The sequence below is a fragment of the Argiope bruennichi genome, chromosome 6 (genome assembly GCF_947563725.1).
Source record: "Argiope bruennichi chromosome 6, qqArgBrue1.1, whole genome shotgun sequence".
Taxonomy (NCBI): domain Eukaryota; kingdom Metazoa; phylum Arthropoda; class Arachnida; order Araneae; family Araneidae; genus Argiope; species Argiope bruennichi.
This window is the reverse complement of record NC_079156.1, coordinates 111,306,413-111,323,256: the sequence shown is the minus strand read 5'-3', so window position 1 is coordinate 111,323,256 and position 16,844 is coordinate 111,306,413. Positions and strand designations below refer to the sequence as shown.

Here is a 16,844-nt window from a genome sequence, read left to right as displayed (position 1 = left end):
TGATTCTATTGCATTCAAAAAGCTACAGAACTTTTTGAGTAGATTTCAAATTTAAATGAATTGTCATTTTTTAAAAATATATGATGAGTATCATATGATTCATTAGTTAAAATTGTTTCATATACCTCAAATTGGTATAAATTTGTGCATGCTTAGATTGTTATTACACATATTCAAAACTTTTTGTCGTGGAGACAAACCAGATTTTTTTTACACTAAACATACTGGCATTTCACTGATGTATCAGAATCGCCATTGGAAATTGGACATTTGATTGCTTGTAGTATTAAGGAGTATTGTTTTTCTAATTCTGAAGAAATACAGCAGCAAAAGCATTAGAAGAAGAGGGAAGAAAAAAGGTTTGCAATCCTCATTTATGTCTGAATAAAATAGGCATAGTTATTTTAATGAAAACACCTAATAAACATTTGCCACTTAGACATCCATTTATTCTAAACAAAAATGTGTTCAATCTTCTTTAATAAAATGCATTTCAGAACTTTTAAAATATAATAGTGTAGTGTTCAGTGAAACAGTTTGATTCAAAGTAAATAATAAGCACATACATTTTTAATAATGTATTTTTATATATTTTCAATTTTCAGAATGTATTTCAGATTTTTTTCCAACAGTTTGTATTCTTAAATAAAAAAAGCTATTTTTGCTTTATATCATATATAAAAAAAGTTAACAATTAAAAAGAGTTTTAATTCTATTTAAAAAGCAACATTTATGAATAATAAATATATTTGAAAAAAAAATCATTAAAATTTTTTTAGGTATTTTCATAGAAAATCTAATTTGAAAATAAAATTATTTAAAATTATTAATCATTTAACAATTATGATTTGATTCTGGAAAATTCTTTGGAAGATTTTTGAGGATCAATTTATGTATTAAACTTCAGTGCATAAATTGATAATCAGAATGAATTGGTTTATGCATTAAAATGAATGATGAATCATTTTTATGCAATGAACTTTCAAGCAAGTGCAGTAATTAACAAAATTTATATTTAAAAAATTGTAAGATTTTTCCATTACTTTTCTTTGTTATGTCATATAGTCATCTGTGAAATGGTTTTTTTGGAAATTTGTATCATCCTTTTAAAGGAATACTATTGTAAGCTTAATACTGATCTATATTATGTTATGAAAAGTTCCAAGTATGTGAAATGTGTTAATGAGCTGATGAAAAAATGCCTCCTGCATTAAACGAGTGTTTTTTTTTTATGTTCTTGAAGGTTGTTTGATGTTCTAAAAACCATAGCTGATGGTAACGAGGAGCTGGACATGGAACGTATGAGAACTGTTATAAGAAAGAAGAAATTGTATATTTTAAGCAATGTGAGTAGTTCTGCATTTCCTCCCCTTCTTTTATGTAGGCTAAAAGTAATATTTATCTATTGCTTTCTGTATTGAAATGTAGAGTAAGATTTGCTGAATTAAAAAAAGGCAAATGAAATACTTGCAACGGGAAATAAATAATTAAAAATTAATAATTTTTTATGATTTTATGATTTACCAAAGCATTTAATAGTGCTATATGAAACTAACTTTTTTTTAATGTAATTTTTCCTTTAACTAGTTATTAGATACATAATAAACTGGAGAAAAAAAAGACAGACTTAATGTTATTTTTCAAATTATATCTTAAATTCCTGAAACTAAACTAAATTAAAATATTTTGAATTCTTATTTGGGAATACATATTTTATATTTTTTGAGAAGATTATAGTAATGAAAAATTAATTGATTGATTGAATTAAATTCAGATTCTGTGATCAAAATTCTAGATTTTTTAAATAAATTTTCTTATAAGATAGTTTACTTAATATAGCTGATTACTTAATCGTAAGGGATGGGGCAAATTTTTTTTAGGAACTGGCCAGTATAATTTATAATAAAATTCAATTAGGATACACACATGCACACACACACACACACACACACACACACACACACACACACACACACACACACACACACACACACACACACACACACACACACATATAATATAATTAAAATTGTAATTCTGATGCAATGAATAAAATTATGCCTGCATTTCTGAAATCCATATTTTGCTAAAAATATTGTGTTTTGATACATAGCATTTTTAATACTTATAAAATTTCTATACTGCTGTTTTAAAATCTGTGGCAAATCAACAGAAGTGGGCACTATTTCACCCATCTCTGGAATTGAGCCATTCATTTCATTAACTTTTCCATCAAATTCATTTATAAACAATAGATGAGATACAATTGTTCTTACATGAGGTAATCCAGTTAATTATTTTAGAATTCTTTTAAACAGATCTCTCAAAATAGCACTTTTTAAATATTGACCAATTTATATAATATTTAAAAATAAGTTTCTTATCACCTGGACTGCAATATCATCAACTGTAACTTTTAACTTCTGAATTGTTTGGATTATTATTTTTCCCACAGAAACGAAATGATACATCTGCTAATTCCTTTCAAATATTGTATTCGCTTGGAATATGTTCTCATGGCCACTCTCTTGTTTTTTGCATTCTTATTTGGTTTGCTGCACCATATAAGATGTTGGTGTGCTCTTAACATGACTTGGAAGAAGAATTATTATAGCAGAACATTTGTCAGTAATCAAAGAACTACAAAACTGCTTTTTCAAGGCATGTTATATATGATTTGAAGGATAATAGGGCTTTTTTGTGACATTCTTATTTTGAAAACTTTTCCTAGTTAAAAGTAAAATGCCATTCTAAAAGGAAATTCTTTAACTTTTTGTTTTTGACAGTTTTTACAAAGATTGAGTGAAAGTTTAGAGACATTCCAATAACACATTTTCTTTTATTCCATATAATTTATGAAATGCAATTAATATTTTTTTTTTACTCTTGTAACTTTTTTTTTTTTTTCAGATGGAAAACAATCCTCATGATCAGTTAGCTAGTTGTTTAATTGGAGATTTCTTGTATGGTTCTACTTTTGAAGATGTAAGTTGATATACTAAACATTTATAGTTATTAATATTTGACTTATAAATTGAACAATCTTAAAAATATGAAATATTGGAATATTGTTTAATGTTTTAAATATGATTCACAATTTAACTAATAAACCAACTTCTGGAAATAACATCTTATAGTACGTTTAAGCCTTTGCATCCTTTTTGTAACTATGCTATTTAAACATATCAAAAAATTATTTTAATAATTATTACGTGTTCTATTTAATATAATACTTAAAAAATTATTATTTAATGATGAATTTTTGCATTCATATAAGATGTAAGTCTTGAAAGTTATCTCAGATATTTAATTTTGTAAATTTCAATGTCGTATAGGTTGTTAATATTCAATACAAAACATGAAAAAGTATTCAATGTATGTTATCTTTTTTTTTTCAGTTAAAGCACAGAGTGCAGGAGATCCCAACAATTGAAAAGTTGTTTCACGAGTCCCCACAATTTTGGTTAAACCTATTGAAAAGATACATAATAGATGGAAAATATGTAATTGTAAGTATGGGCTATTTAAGAATAATTACATTTGCATTTTATATCATAATTTCAGTGTTTAGTAAAATTTTCATGAATATTTTGCTTTTTGTCATTTTAATTACATTTATAATTGCAATTCATAATATTTAAAAACTAATTTATTTTGATTTTTATAAAAAATAAATAGGCAGACTTTTTTAAAAGAAATATATATCTTTTTTATTATTGATTTAGATATCATAACTGTTGTTGATGAATTTATATTAATATGTTTACTATGTAATTTAAATTAAATAATAATCTCAAAGAAAAATACTCCATTGCTTTTGAACTTTCTTAATTTATGTTTTTAAAATGATTCATACAGAAAGTTTTGTAATAAAAATAAAAACTCATTGCATTTCTTTATAATTTTTTTTCTATATTTCTGTAATTTTTTTGTTTATATAAATTTAGATATTATGAGCTACTATTAAAGAAACATTCAATTTTAACTTTATATACTACACTATTCTATTTCAAGGTAGTTTGTGCATGAAAATTTTGTTTTTTTTCATTGATAAATTTAATTTAATTATTATTTATTTTGATTCTTCTCTGTTACTTTGAAATATTTAATAAGTATTTTCTGAGTTACAGGTTATGGGTAAACCTAGTCCTACTTTGTCTTTAGAAATGGCTGTGCAAGAGAAGCAAAGAATAGAAGAGCAGCAGAAAAGATTAGGACCTGAAGGATTAAAAGAGAAAGCTAAGATTCTTAAGGAAGCTGTGGAAGCTAGTGAGGTTAGGATGCTGTTTATTTGCATTTCCTCCTATTCAATTAATTTACAGTACACTCACGAATAATCGCTTCACGACTACCTGGCTTAGTTTTCTTTTATCGTAATTAAATGAGGAAGGCAAGGCGTCTATTAAGTCATTGATTAAGGACTTTTTCAAAATCTACAAACTGTATGTTTTGACTCTTATCTTAGATTTTTATCAATGAAAAATAAAATCAGTTTAATTCAATTTTCTTAAGAATTTGGCATATAATTTATGTTAATATTTTGCTTATGTTTCCTGTATTTAAGTTAAGCATTACAAAACTTATAATAAAATGTGAACAGTCTATATCCTGTAATTTACTTTTCTATAATACATTCTTGAAACATGCAGTGCAATATATAAACTACCAGTTCAGAGCCTTCTATTTTAACTGGACACGTAACTGGCAAATGCTTCTATGATTCACCGAGCCACCTTTTTATTCTATGTGACTTGAGATAAATGGTGTGTTTTTAGCACTCAATAACAAATGAGAAAATACTTATACAGTGAGTTTTGTTATAAAAGCTTTGTCTGCTGGTATTGGTGGGCAAAGAAATGAGTTCATATAACTCCAGCCTATCTGGCTTTTTTGCGATCCGGCCTACCTTTTTGCTGCATTAGAGGCCGGATGCCCGAGAGTCTATTTACACATTTGGTTATAAAAACACACAAAAGAAATTTCGACAACTTCCAGTAATCACATGCATACCCACCTGCACACACACATACGCTGCAGCTCATATATTGAACATAATTGTGTAATTAATGCTGTAATTTAGATATGACTGCAACAAAAAGCAAGGATTGTGGACTGGAAGTGTTTCTAGGTTAGATTCTTGGACCTTGATAATTTACTTACTTCTTTCATTTGAAGGGAATAAAGTGCAAGATAATATGATAATCAATATTATTTTTCATTTTTATAGATTAATTAATTTTTATTTTGTTCTTTTTCCTATTTGCTGAAAATTGATTATAAAGGGCTTCTTTTTCTAAATAGGTTCCACCACCAAAGAAAATGCTAACATCCATTGATGTGCCATCTGTAAAATCAATCAAATTCCACCCCATAAAAAGAATTTGCAATGTGTTGAAGACAGAGGACAACAATGTAGATTTCAACATTAACAGTTTGCCTTGTCGTTTCCAGTTAGATGTAATTAATACTAATTTTGTGAGGGTAAGTTGTTTGATTTTTCTTTTTATCTGCTTACTAAAAGCACAAGTTTAAAAAGAAAAAAAAATAATAATGATTTCTATATCATGTTTAGCTAAAAATTTCTTAGACGTATGTTGAATATATTTTTATTATATACAGAGAAGGGCTTTATATTTAAATAATTATAATTTGTCAAATATAAATGGGTAAATTATTTAGATGTATTTCAGTTTTTACTTAAATAATTAGTTATTAACTGTAACTGTATATACTGAAATTTTATCATTTATATGGTTGCCATTATAGTTAAGCTAAATGACTCGTATGATAACCACATATTTCAGATATGTAATGTAATACTTTTTACTAATGTATATGTAATGTAATACCCATATATGTAATACTTTTTACATAATGGGACAATGTAATGTTTATGCTGAAAAAGTCTCAGTTTAAAGAAAAATTAATTATATAGATTTATTATCAAAAAACTTTTAGCACTTTTTCTTATTTAATTTTTTAAGGATTTATCAAACATAAGCAAAAACACTTCATATTTTTATTTATTTGATATTTTTTATTAAAAGTGTGAAAATTATGACATTGATTTAATTTTTGAAGTTTCTGTATTAATTAATTTTGTGACCTAAATTTCATTGTAGCTTTATGTCCTAATGGATAGCAGTCATTTATCGCAAGAGTTGAGAATGTACCTGCCTTTATTTGTGGAATTATTAGATGAAAGTGCTATCAAAAGAGATGGTGGTATGTTTCCTAAATTTTTGCATAATAATGTTTTGTGAGCTAGTTAATTGAAGATTAATTTATTACTTGACTTTTGTGGCTATCAAATATATTACTTTGTGTCTATCAAATATATCTTGAAATTCAGTGGAGATAATGCTTGAAATTCAGAAAATAATTATTCTATTTATGGAATTCTTGTCCTTATCATAATACAAAAAGTGTTATGTCAATAATAGAATGCTGTTGAATATTTTGAAACAATTTTTATGTCAAAGGAATAAAATTGAAAATTATGAGAAGTTGTTGCTTTATAGCATCGTTATTATTACTCGCATATTAACACAAGTTTAAAAATCATTAATGTAAAATGTTTGTTTTAAATCCAATTTACTTTGAAACATTAATGTCTAAGATTATTGATTTGTAACATGAAAGGTTATAGATTCATGAAGCACAGTTTATTATTTAAAATGTAATAACTGAAAACATGAATAAAATAATTTAATTACACTTAAGTGAAATACTTCTTAACCATATCCTTAAGATTACTTTAGAACTATGTTACTTAGAATTTATTAATGGAAGGTCTAGCTAGTGGCAAATTATTTAATCTCATGTATGCATTAAATATGATTCAACTCAAACATTTGGAATTATATAAAAATTTGAAGGGCTTTTGATTATATTATATAAATTAATGCTTCAGAGTTATCAAATGTATGTAAATGAAAAATGGACTGTAACATCTTTGATCCAAAGTTGAATTGTATATGAAGATGCTTAACTTTCTTGAAAGAGAGAATGAATTAAGTAATATGTCCAATACAATCTTCATTATAACAGTTTCATTCACCCGCCCTCCCCGTCTCTGTCAAGATATACATTATATAAAAATTTGAAGGGCTGATTTTTATATATTTTATTATATTAAGATAAATTTTTATTGGGCTGTTAAATTTTATATACTTTTTCTGCCTTTATTTCTTAATGCAAGTTTACATGGATATGCATGAATCATCTTTAACTTAACTGGAGAATTTGATAAATGCTAAATTGTTAAAATTATTAAGTTTGTTATTTAACACTAGGTAGAATTTTCACAAATGATTTAATTGAAGTATAAATAATATATCTACACTATAAGTATAAATAATAAATAATATTAATGCATTCTATAAAGAAGCAGTCATATCTTTGATCAGAATTTAGTTATTAATATTCATAAAGATTTTTCTTGTGCTCTTAGTTGCTTAATGGCATGTATAGTATCATACATTGTTGATGCAAGTCTTTGACGACTTGTAATACCATACATTGTCGATGCAATTCTTTGATGACTTTCTGCACGTGTTAAACCTTAATTGTCACTAGTTATAGTGAAATTTACATGAAACAGTCACAGTAAATATTTTGTATCCTTTTATTTTTTTGATTTAGTCAAATTATATGGTATTTTGTAAAACATTTTCTTCTTTACAGAGTTGGTACCTTATCAGGACGTTGTGAAACAACTTGCTGAAGATACTATTTCTATATCTGCTCACTTGGGATTAAATTATAGTCGTTTCTTTTGTGGGAAATATGCTCAAGTGATTTCTCTTGAACTTATGGTAAAATTTTTCAATGAATTTTGAAGTTTTTAAAATTTATTTAAACTTGAATATTTAGAAAAGCAATTTTAGGATATTGTTTATACAAAAAAATTTTCTTCAATTTTATTCATTATTAATGTTATATCCATAATTTTATAATTACTTTTCTGTAATCAGTTTATTGAACTGGACATGAATATAAATGAGATATCTTTTAGGCTTATTTCTTTTATATAAAATATTTTTTTTTTTTTTTTGTAAAAAAACTTTAATGCATTCTTGTGTATTTTCAAGTATAAACTTAATTTGAAGATGTTTTGTTGAATTTTATTAATATTTGTTTTAAACATAATAAAATATTAAATGAACATATATTTTGAAATAGAAATTCAACCACAAAATTACTTGGTCAACTTTTTAAAATTATTTTTTATCGTTTATCTTCTTAAGAATATTTTGAAACTTAAAATAAGTCATTGAAAAGTTCATGTTTTCTAATTTGTAGAAAATATATTAATAGAAATAGAATCTTTTATTTTACAAGAAAGTGAAAGTAAAATACTGTTCATAGTTTAAATTGTTGCATTTTGTTTATACTTTGCACTGTTTATTTTTAGGTTGAAGAAGAAAAGTACACAAAATCAGTGGAATGGATTCGTGAGATTCTGTATCAAATAGTGTTCGAACCTGCAAGAATCAAAATTTCTGTGAACAAAATGTATGCTGACTTAGCCACTTTGAAGCGAAAAGGCAATTCTGTTTTAAAGACCGTTATCAAAAATTTACTTTTTGTTCCTGAAAGTAATCATTGGACTGCTAACATGTTGAGACAATCCCAATTTTTGAGCAAAGTGTTAGAAAAACTTGAATCAAATCCAAGTGAGGTGAGTTTATATATATAAAAATATTTTTCTTAAATTTAGTAATTGTTTTTTAACACATTGATTACCATAAAATGTTATTTAACATGATTTCACATTGACTATTGGTTTTTATGAGGATATATAAATATAATTAGTTATTTTATTACTTTACTGCAGTTTTTAACAAAGTAATTATAAAAGCTCATCATTCTGCCAATGGAATAATTTTACCACAAATGAGCATACTGTTACTGTCAAATAACACTTTTAGGTAATATGCGAAAGAACCATGTTGATTACTTTATAAAGTAAAATAGCAAGTGACCGGCAGTATTGAGCAATAGGTTGTAGATTAGTCTATTTTATTGGTCATTTATGATCATTATTGGCAACTGCTTTTGTTAAAAACTGAATTTTCTGCACATTTACACTTGGTGAGAACTAAATGTCTATGAAATGGAATTATTGGGTATCTTTAAATTATTGGGCACATGGTAAAATTATATTAAAAAAATTAAGGAGATTTAAATCTCTAATCCATAGTATTCTCTTATTTTAATCTTTTTACATAATTCATTTCTTTAATTTTTAAAATTGACTCTTCATTATGTTACAATGATAACATGTATTGTAAATAATGTGTTTAGTATTGTCCTAATGAACTTGTGTTTAAATTTAGCAATTAAAATAATGGAAAGTATTATTATAAAATATACTGAAAAACATTCTAAAAAATTTATTTTACTTAAAGAATATATATATATATATATATATATATATATATATATATATATATACAGTAATAAATATGGCATCATTTGAAAAGCTCATTTTATAATATTTTAAAATGATATAAAAATGGCTTTTTTGCAATAATGTGCTCTGAAGTGATTATGAGAAAATATAAAAATTTTGATTATTTTTTAGGTTAAAAATCTAATTGAAATTCTGAACATTCTTTTTATTAGGGGGAGGTAAAAATAGCTACAACATTCTGTACTACAAAACAGAATGTTGTAGCTATTTTTTAATCATGCATGCCACAAGATACAATTTGCAGATAGTTTTCCTATTTCCTATTATAAAAATTTATCACACTAAAAGTCCTAAAGGGTAAACATGAAAAAGTAGTAGCTTATAAATATTTAAAAGTTTGATCTGAAATCTTTTGTTATTTATTAATTTAAAATCACACAGTGTTATTCCATGCATTGGCAGGCATCTAGAATTAATTGCTGCTATGATAAACTATTCTGCGAAATAAAAATATAGAATACTTGGTAAGAAATATGTGATGTAGAAAAAATAACTACTGCTTGTAGTTTCCTTTTCACATAACTTTGAAATATGTCCAATAATTCTTTTAACACTTTGTGTAAACAGCATAAAAATATCTCAAAACATTATTATTTAACCTTTCAGTGCATTGTATAGCCATTTGGCTGCATGTTTTTATTTCCATATATAAATTTCAAGGGCAGCAATGAATGTTTGGAAATCCTTTTTTAAATGCTTTTCGATAAAATTTATAGAAAGGACTAATAGATTATAATAGCAGTAATGAAATTAGATTTAAAGTAGAAACTTGGAAAAATACCTATACAGACGTTGTATGAATAGATCTATCATTAAAAATACAATCAAAATACCCTTTTTTTTTGCTCCCTAAAAATATATTGGTAAAAATGGAATTATATATTTATTGCAGAATCGTTCTAGTGAGATTTGAATCACTGGGATATTGTTAAATTTATTGCCATTTGCCACATTTTAATAAAAAAAATATACTTTAGAATTTCTTGAATTACATGCAACTATTCTTAGCATAATTTTTTTTTGTAAAAAAATAAATCATGCATTGTAGTTTTAATTATTAATTATGATATATATATATTATATAGGTTGTTGAGAAATTGAATACTTTAAGGGAAATTGTGACTAGACCTGAAAGAATGACGGTTCACCTTGCTGCCAATTTAGACAATCTTAAGAAAAAGCTACAACCTGAGCAACCATGGGTAGAAAAATTTTTACCTCCAACTGTTTCACCAGGAATAATGAGGTATTTATTTTCTTTAAACCGGATCTGCATTTTTATAATTTTTAACAACGCATATTTGACATTCTAACCATTACTTTCAGCATGAATAAATATTTCAATTTCAATTTTTCATATCCATATCTAGTAAATCTTATTTTTAAAAGCAAAAAGACTGTATGGAATTATTGTCTTTATTAATTTAAGTATTTTGCTTTTCACCTGGTAACTGCTGTTGTGATGCTTCAGTCAGTGCAGAAGTTCTAAATTGTGTGCACGTATTGCCACGAATTCCAAAAGAAATTCCTTAAGAATTCCAAAAAGTTTCAAGGTTTATTGATTAATTTTTAACAAATAGAGGGAGAGGGAAGGGAGATTTTTGAAAGTTTTTTTTTTTATGGTTGTATTGAGGGAATTGTATTGTGTGTGTTTTTATATGTATTTGTATGAAGTAATTTCTTTTTTAGATAAATTCTTTTAAATTATATCATTAGAATTTGAACCAATTTTTGTTTAATCACAATCGAATAATTTAAAGTATTTATATATCAGCTATAGCAAAGTAATCATTTAAAGTTCATTGTATCGTTAATTATCTTTATGGGAAATTGGTCTTTTTACTATTATTTACACTTTATAATTTCATGTGTAGTATAATAAAATGAGAATGAAAGTAACATTTTCCAACATTTTTTTTTAACACTGCTATATTTTTTCATAACTGTTTGATACTTTTGAGGGAAACTTGGCAAATCTCTCCCCCCCCCCCCACTAATTTAAATTTAGGCCTATGTTTGTTTTTCTAGTTCTCCTATTAAGAAGTGCTATGAGCTTCTTCGATCAGGTTCTGAAGATGGCCCACTTGGTTTAATTGTTGGCGTTGGATCTGTTGAAACATCTTATCTCCTGCAATGTTCTCCTTGTGTCACATCCTATACAGATCCTGATTATGCTCCGCTTTTAGTTTTAATCCAGTATCTTACTCAGCTGGAGGTAAATAGCAATTATCTTTAATTTTACAGACCAGACTGTGTGACCAATTTTATTTTGAAAGACGAGAATGTGCATCTCCGAACTATTTTTTAAATGAAATCAGTTTAAAATAAAGCAGAGTTTTGACATTTTTTTTAATAAAAATATCACTGCACAAAAATGTTTTATATCATTTCAAAATTAATAAAAAATATTTTTAAAATTATCATTTTAGTCATCAAGAATATTTCCCCTGAATTTTGGTATTAAATTTTTTATGCAATTTTTAATTATACTTTAAAATTGTTGTAAGGAAATCTAACTTTCTTCATTGTATCATCAAATATTTAATTGCATGATTTTCTTCCATTATTGAAAGCCAAAAATTAAAGATTTTATTTATTATTTGGCCAGTTTACATGAGGAATAAGAAAGTGAAGTTACAGTACCATGTAAGAAACATTAAAGTAGAAGATAAATTACTTTGGTAGTTATATTTTTACATGGAACTTGACTTTTTCAGTATAGTTTATGTACATAATAAATAGAATAGTTGTAAGGTTATTAAAATATTATGGCTATAATGCTTAAAAATGCTTTGTTAAAAGGGATAATGAGCATCAAATAATGCATATGAGATTTAACTGAAATTAAGCATAATTAATAGTTCTTGTAAGAAGGAAGATTTTTGAATGTAGTTCTTTTTACCTTGTGTTTGTTTTTTGGAGATTATTTTTGCTCTGGAATCAAATTGGTAAGATAAGGTTTCAGATCATGGGGGCATTAGTTATTGGCATTTGTTTGGCATTACATCAATCAAAATTGTCTATTTGGAAATGCAATGAAATCAAAAAAATAAAAATTCCTTATACTGTTTTGACAGTGAATTAAACCTTTTATGTTTCATTTATTAGGCAGATTTGTGACATAAACTTTCTATTTTAATAAAGGTTTTGCAATTTTATCTCCTTTTATTGTTAAACTTTTCATACTGATAAATTACAATGTAAATAAATTCAGTATTTTAAGCTGTAAAATTAGAGATTGTTATATATATTACTACATCTCATTTATGTATTAAATCTGATAAATCTAATAATTTCTGAATAAAATTATTCTTAATTTTCTTTTAGTATATGTTGTTGTAGACTAAATAAGGGTTTTTCAAACTTTTATTAGATGATGCAAACATGTAAATACAGCATAAAATACTAAAAAAGATAGTCTTTCTTATAATACTGGATATTATTATATTCTATTGAAATAATAACGAAGTGATAATTTAAATTTTTTATCTGCAGGGTCCAATGTGGCGTCAGATACGAGGACTTGGATTAGCCTATCACTATAATATATATTTAGATCCTGACACTGGCTTAATTTATTTTATTCTGTCAAACTCTACACATTTGCTCACAGCTTATAAAGAAGGTTTTAGCATAGTTGTAAGTAATTTATTTTTTACATATTCATTTATTTATCAAACTTTTGCTGTTCTTGAAAATAGTTAAAGTAGTTCCTTTTGAATAATTGATGTATTATAAATGTACACTACATAATAAATACTGTTATTATGTACTTAACTGAGAACACAGTAGCTTTAAAATACTAAGTTCCAATTTTTTATGTTTCTGTAAAAGCTGTATGTTTTTATTTGTAAAATGCAATGAAATTAAAATAATTTGAATAATTTTTTTCGTGATCTGTGTTATAATTATCCTAGAAATATTGAATACTTACTTGAAGAATGGAAGGATTGTTGTTCCAGAATTGCATTCTGAATAATTTTCTGGCAACTTTGCCATTTTCATAGAGAATTCCGCATAAATAGACATTATTCTATTCAGTGTTAACCTAGTATATTCTATTATTTTATGTTTTACCAGTGTGTATGTTTCTGTTTGGGAATTAAATGTGTCTTGTATTAATTATTTATATATATATAATATAATTTGCACTCTAAACAAGTTTCATTGTGAATGTAATCATGCGATTTGAGCTTGACGGTGAATGATTTATGCTGAGTATTGACATACTTTCTATTATTGTAGGAATCGCATTTGAATGGAAAATCAAAATGGGAGAAAGAATTTTTAGAATCAGGCTCAAGCAGTCTGGTATTTGATATTATTGAGAAAATCAAAACTGTTGCTGATGTAGCAGAGGAATCTTTGAAAGCTTATTTCTCCAACACGGACATGAGGTACACCCAGGAACTGCTCGAAAAGATTTCTCAAGTTACTACTTCTGATATGGAGCGTGTTGGTACAAAATACTTAAAGCCACTTTTTGATGGAACTGTTTCGAAATGTGCTATTGTTTGTCATCCAAGTAAAGTTAATGAAGTGATAGAAGGCTTCCAAAAGTAAGTATATTTATAAGTAAACTTTTCTTGTAATTCCTTTAAATATAATTTAATTCAAATTGCAAAAAATATATAAGCTATTGAGCAGATACATTGTTTTTATCTGTTTTTTTATAGTGAGTAAATAAACTATTTTTTTGATGTTTTGAAAGAAATTCTTTTCAATGAACACAATGAAACTATCAGTGAATAATCTGAATAATATTTCTAAATTAGATTAGTTATCTGTTTTTTCTCGGGATAGATTCAGATTTATTCATTATGAATTTTACTAAGCTTGTTAATACAGATTCATTTTAAGATTTGTAATCCTATCCATGATAAAGAAACCTTCAATGCCCTATGGATATGCAATAAACAATTGTGTGGATGCCCTTACAGACAAAATACACACAGACTTTCAGATTTATTAGCATTTATATTTAACAAAAGTGTTAAATATAAAATAGAATTTAAATGCAATAAATAAAAAATTATAAATTATAAAATCTAAGGAAATAACTAAATTTAGTAAATAGTTCAAATTTAAGATATAAAATAATTGAAGCATGCAAGTATTAACAAGAATTTGAGAATTTATACAATGCAATTAAGTAATAATAATAGTATAATAGTATGAGATAAATAAATAATATATATAATGATAGTTTTGAATATTTACAGACCCAGTTTATTTTGTGATTTTCTGAATATATACCAAGTTTGCAAAGCTCCATTATACATAATGCTACCATCTTGGCAATATTTCTTTTTTGCTCGGTGATAAAACTCCGGGACCATAAATATCCACAAATACTTATAAAAGAAATAGTAGGTAATTAAAAGTAGCATTAATAATAGTGTGATATAACATATCTAAAATAAATACTTGACATATTTCGTCATGTATAACATAGTTCAAAATATCATATTAATATACAGCTAAGTATGACTAAGCAGAAGAGTTTTTGGTATATTATTTAATATGTTTTTGATATCATATTGAGTGATCTTATGCAATGCTATTACTTATCTATTGGATATTAAATTCATATGTATTGTCAACACATGAAAATGAGAATGGATAGTGTAAGAAATTATATAAAATATGTCTCATAATAATACTTCAACTCATTTTGCTTTATTACATTTGAAATATTATAAAAATACATGTATTTATGCTGCTATTTTATAATTGCTCAGGTACTGTACTGATTTTTATTTAAGAATTTGTAATGATTCTTTCCCGAAATTAAATATCTATAAATAATTATTTAAGAGTTGACATGAAAATGAACCCCAGAAATCTGAGTTACAAATTTTATATCATTGCTATTCCCCATTTTGGAGGTGTTTTCTTGTTGCAGACAAATATTTTCTTTTTTTAGATATTAGAGATGTATGAAATTATTTGTTTTAAAATTCAAGATAGAGAAAGTTAAACTTGAATGACATCATATTATTACTGAAAAGAATCAATGATGTCATTCTTGAATATATTGTATATTACACTGAGTATCACAGGAATTGCACATAAAATTGATGCTAGTTAAATTAGATGCTGTTTCAAATATTTATTATCATTATATGAAATGGAAATTTGAAATATGTGTTCATGATATATTACATTCATCATCTAAATATAATTCAGAACATGAAATCAATTAAAATGTAACTATTATATATCTTCAGCACAAGACATAAAACAAAATTATGATCATCAAATAATGTTTTAAGTGTTTAGATTTAATGCATTAAAAAGAGTTTTAAGAGTAATTTGTTTTCTTTGTCCTGCAGGTTTTCTCGAAAATTAACCCAACTGCCTTCCTTGGATGATCAGTTTGTTACAAAATATTAATGTTTTATTCAAAACTGTTATAATAAAATTGCTTATTTTGATTTTATTCTCATAAAAAAAAAAAAGGCTGGAAACTTTTTAATGCTTCGCTTCATTTCTTTTTTCATTGAAAACACATGAAATTTTATGTATCAAATATATTACATTGTATAAATTGAACAAATATACCATATTTCAAACAGCATGTGCATTTTCCCATTAGATACTAGTACTAGAATTTATAAAGCATATATAGATTTTTTATAGGAAAAAATATAATGTTGAAAAATAATGGCATTTATTTATAGAGATTTTTAATTCCTTGTTGATGATTTATAATTTTTTATGGATCTCTGTATATAGAATGTAGAAAGTCACACTAAAAAATAGTATACATGAAACTACTTTTCAAATATTTTTTCTTGAATATTTCTTATTTTTATAGGAGCTTTCCTAAAATTTAATCTTTATGATAAATTGCAAAAATGAATAATCATCTTTTGGAACCACCTATTTCTGTCTGACATATGTGGTTTCTATTTCTATGATTATAAATTTAAGAAATAAAGTTCAGATGAACTTCTATTTTTGTCTGTTTTATTTTGCTTGTGGATTGTACACAGAACATACAAATTCGTAGATGTAATAACAGTTAAAAATTAAAATTGTTTGATTACTATATGCCTGCATGAACTTCAGTGCACATTTTATAAAGGTATAAAGTATGTAATCATATTTTGCAGATCCATCTCATAATTTAAAAAATTCCTGTTATTCACCTAGAACTCTATAACATATAAAAAGAAAAATTTACTCCTATTGTCCAGTTTTATTAGAAAATAATTTAGTTATTTTAAAGAAATGCAATAAAGACCAAACAAACATGATCACACTCTTGCCTCAAAGATTGTAATAAAATTAATTCAAAAGAACATGGGTAGCTTCTAAAATTTCACAAGCTGATTAATCTTGCGTAAGTGTGACCTGTAAA

The 16,844-nt window shown here is 25.5% G+C and overlaps 1 protein-coding gene across 1 annotated transcript in view; it reads left to right on the top strand.

Moving 5' to 3' along the window:
* LOC129972521 (uncharacterized protein C05D11.1-like) overlaps positions 1-15,915 on the top strand; it is a 30,585-nt gene extending 14,670 nt beyond the window's left edge. The window contains exons 9-21 of the mRNA XM_056086683.1: positions 1,244-1,346; positions 2,911-2,985; positions 3,399-3,509; positions 4,131-4,274; positions 5,302-5,481; positions 6,123-6,225; positions 7,687-7,817; positions 8,417-8,683; positions 10,564-10,724; positions 11,507-11,693; positions 12,974-13,117; positions 13,724-14,037; positions 15,814-15,915. Coding sequence (XP_055942658.1) covers positions 1,244-1,346; positions 2,911-2,985; positions 3,399-3,509; positions 4,131-4,274; positions 5,302-5,481; positions 6,123-6,225; positions 7,687-7,817; positions 8,417-8,683; positions 10,564-10,724; positions 11,507-11,693; positions 12,974-13,117; positions 13,724-14,037; positions 15,814-15,874 — 1,981 coding nt within the window. The 3' untranslated portion in view covers positions 15,875-15,915. The remainder of the gene's footprint in view (positions 1-1,243; positions 1,347-2,910; positions 2,986-3,398; positions 3,510-4,130; positions 4,275-5,301; positions 5,482-6,122; positions 6,226-7,686; positions 7,818-8,416; positions 8,684-10,563; positions 10,725-11,506; positions 11,694-12,973; positions 13,118-13,723; positions 14,038-15,813) is intronic.
* The last annotated feature ends 929 nt before the right edge of the window (positions 15,916-16,844 follow it).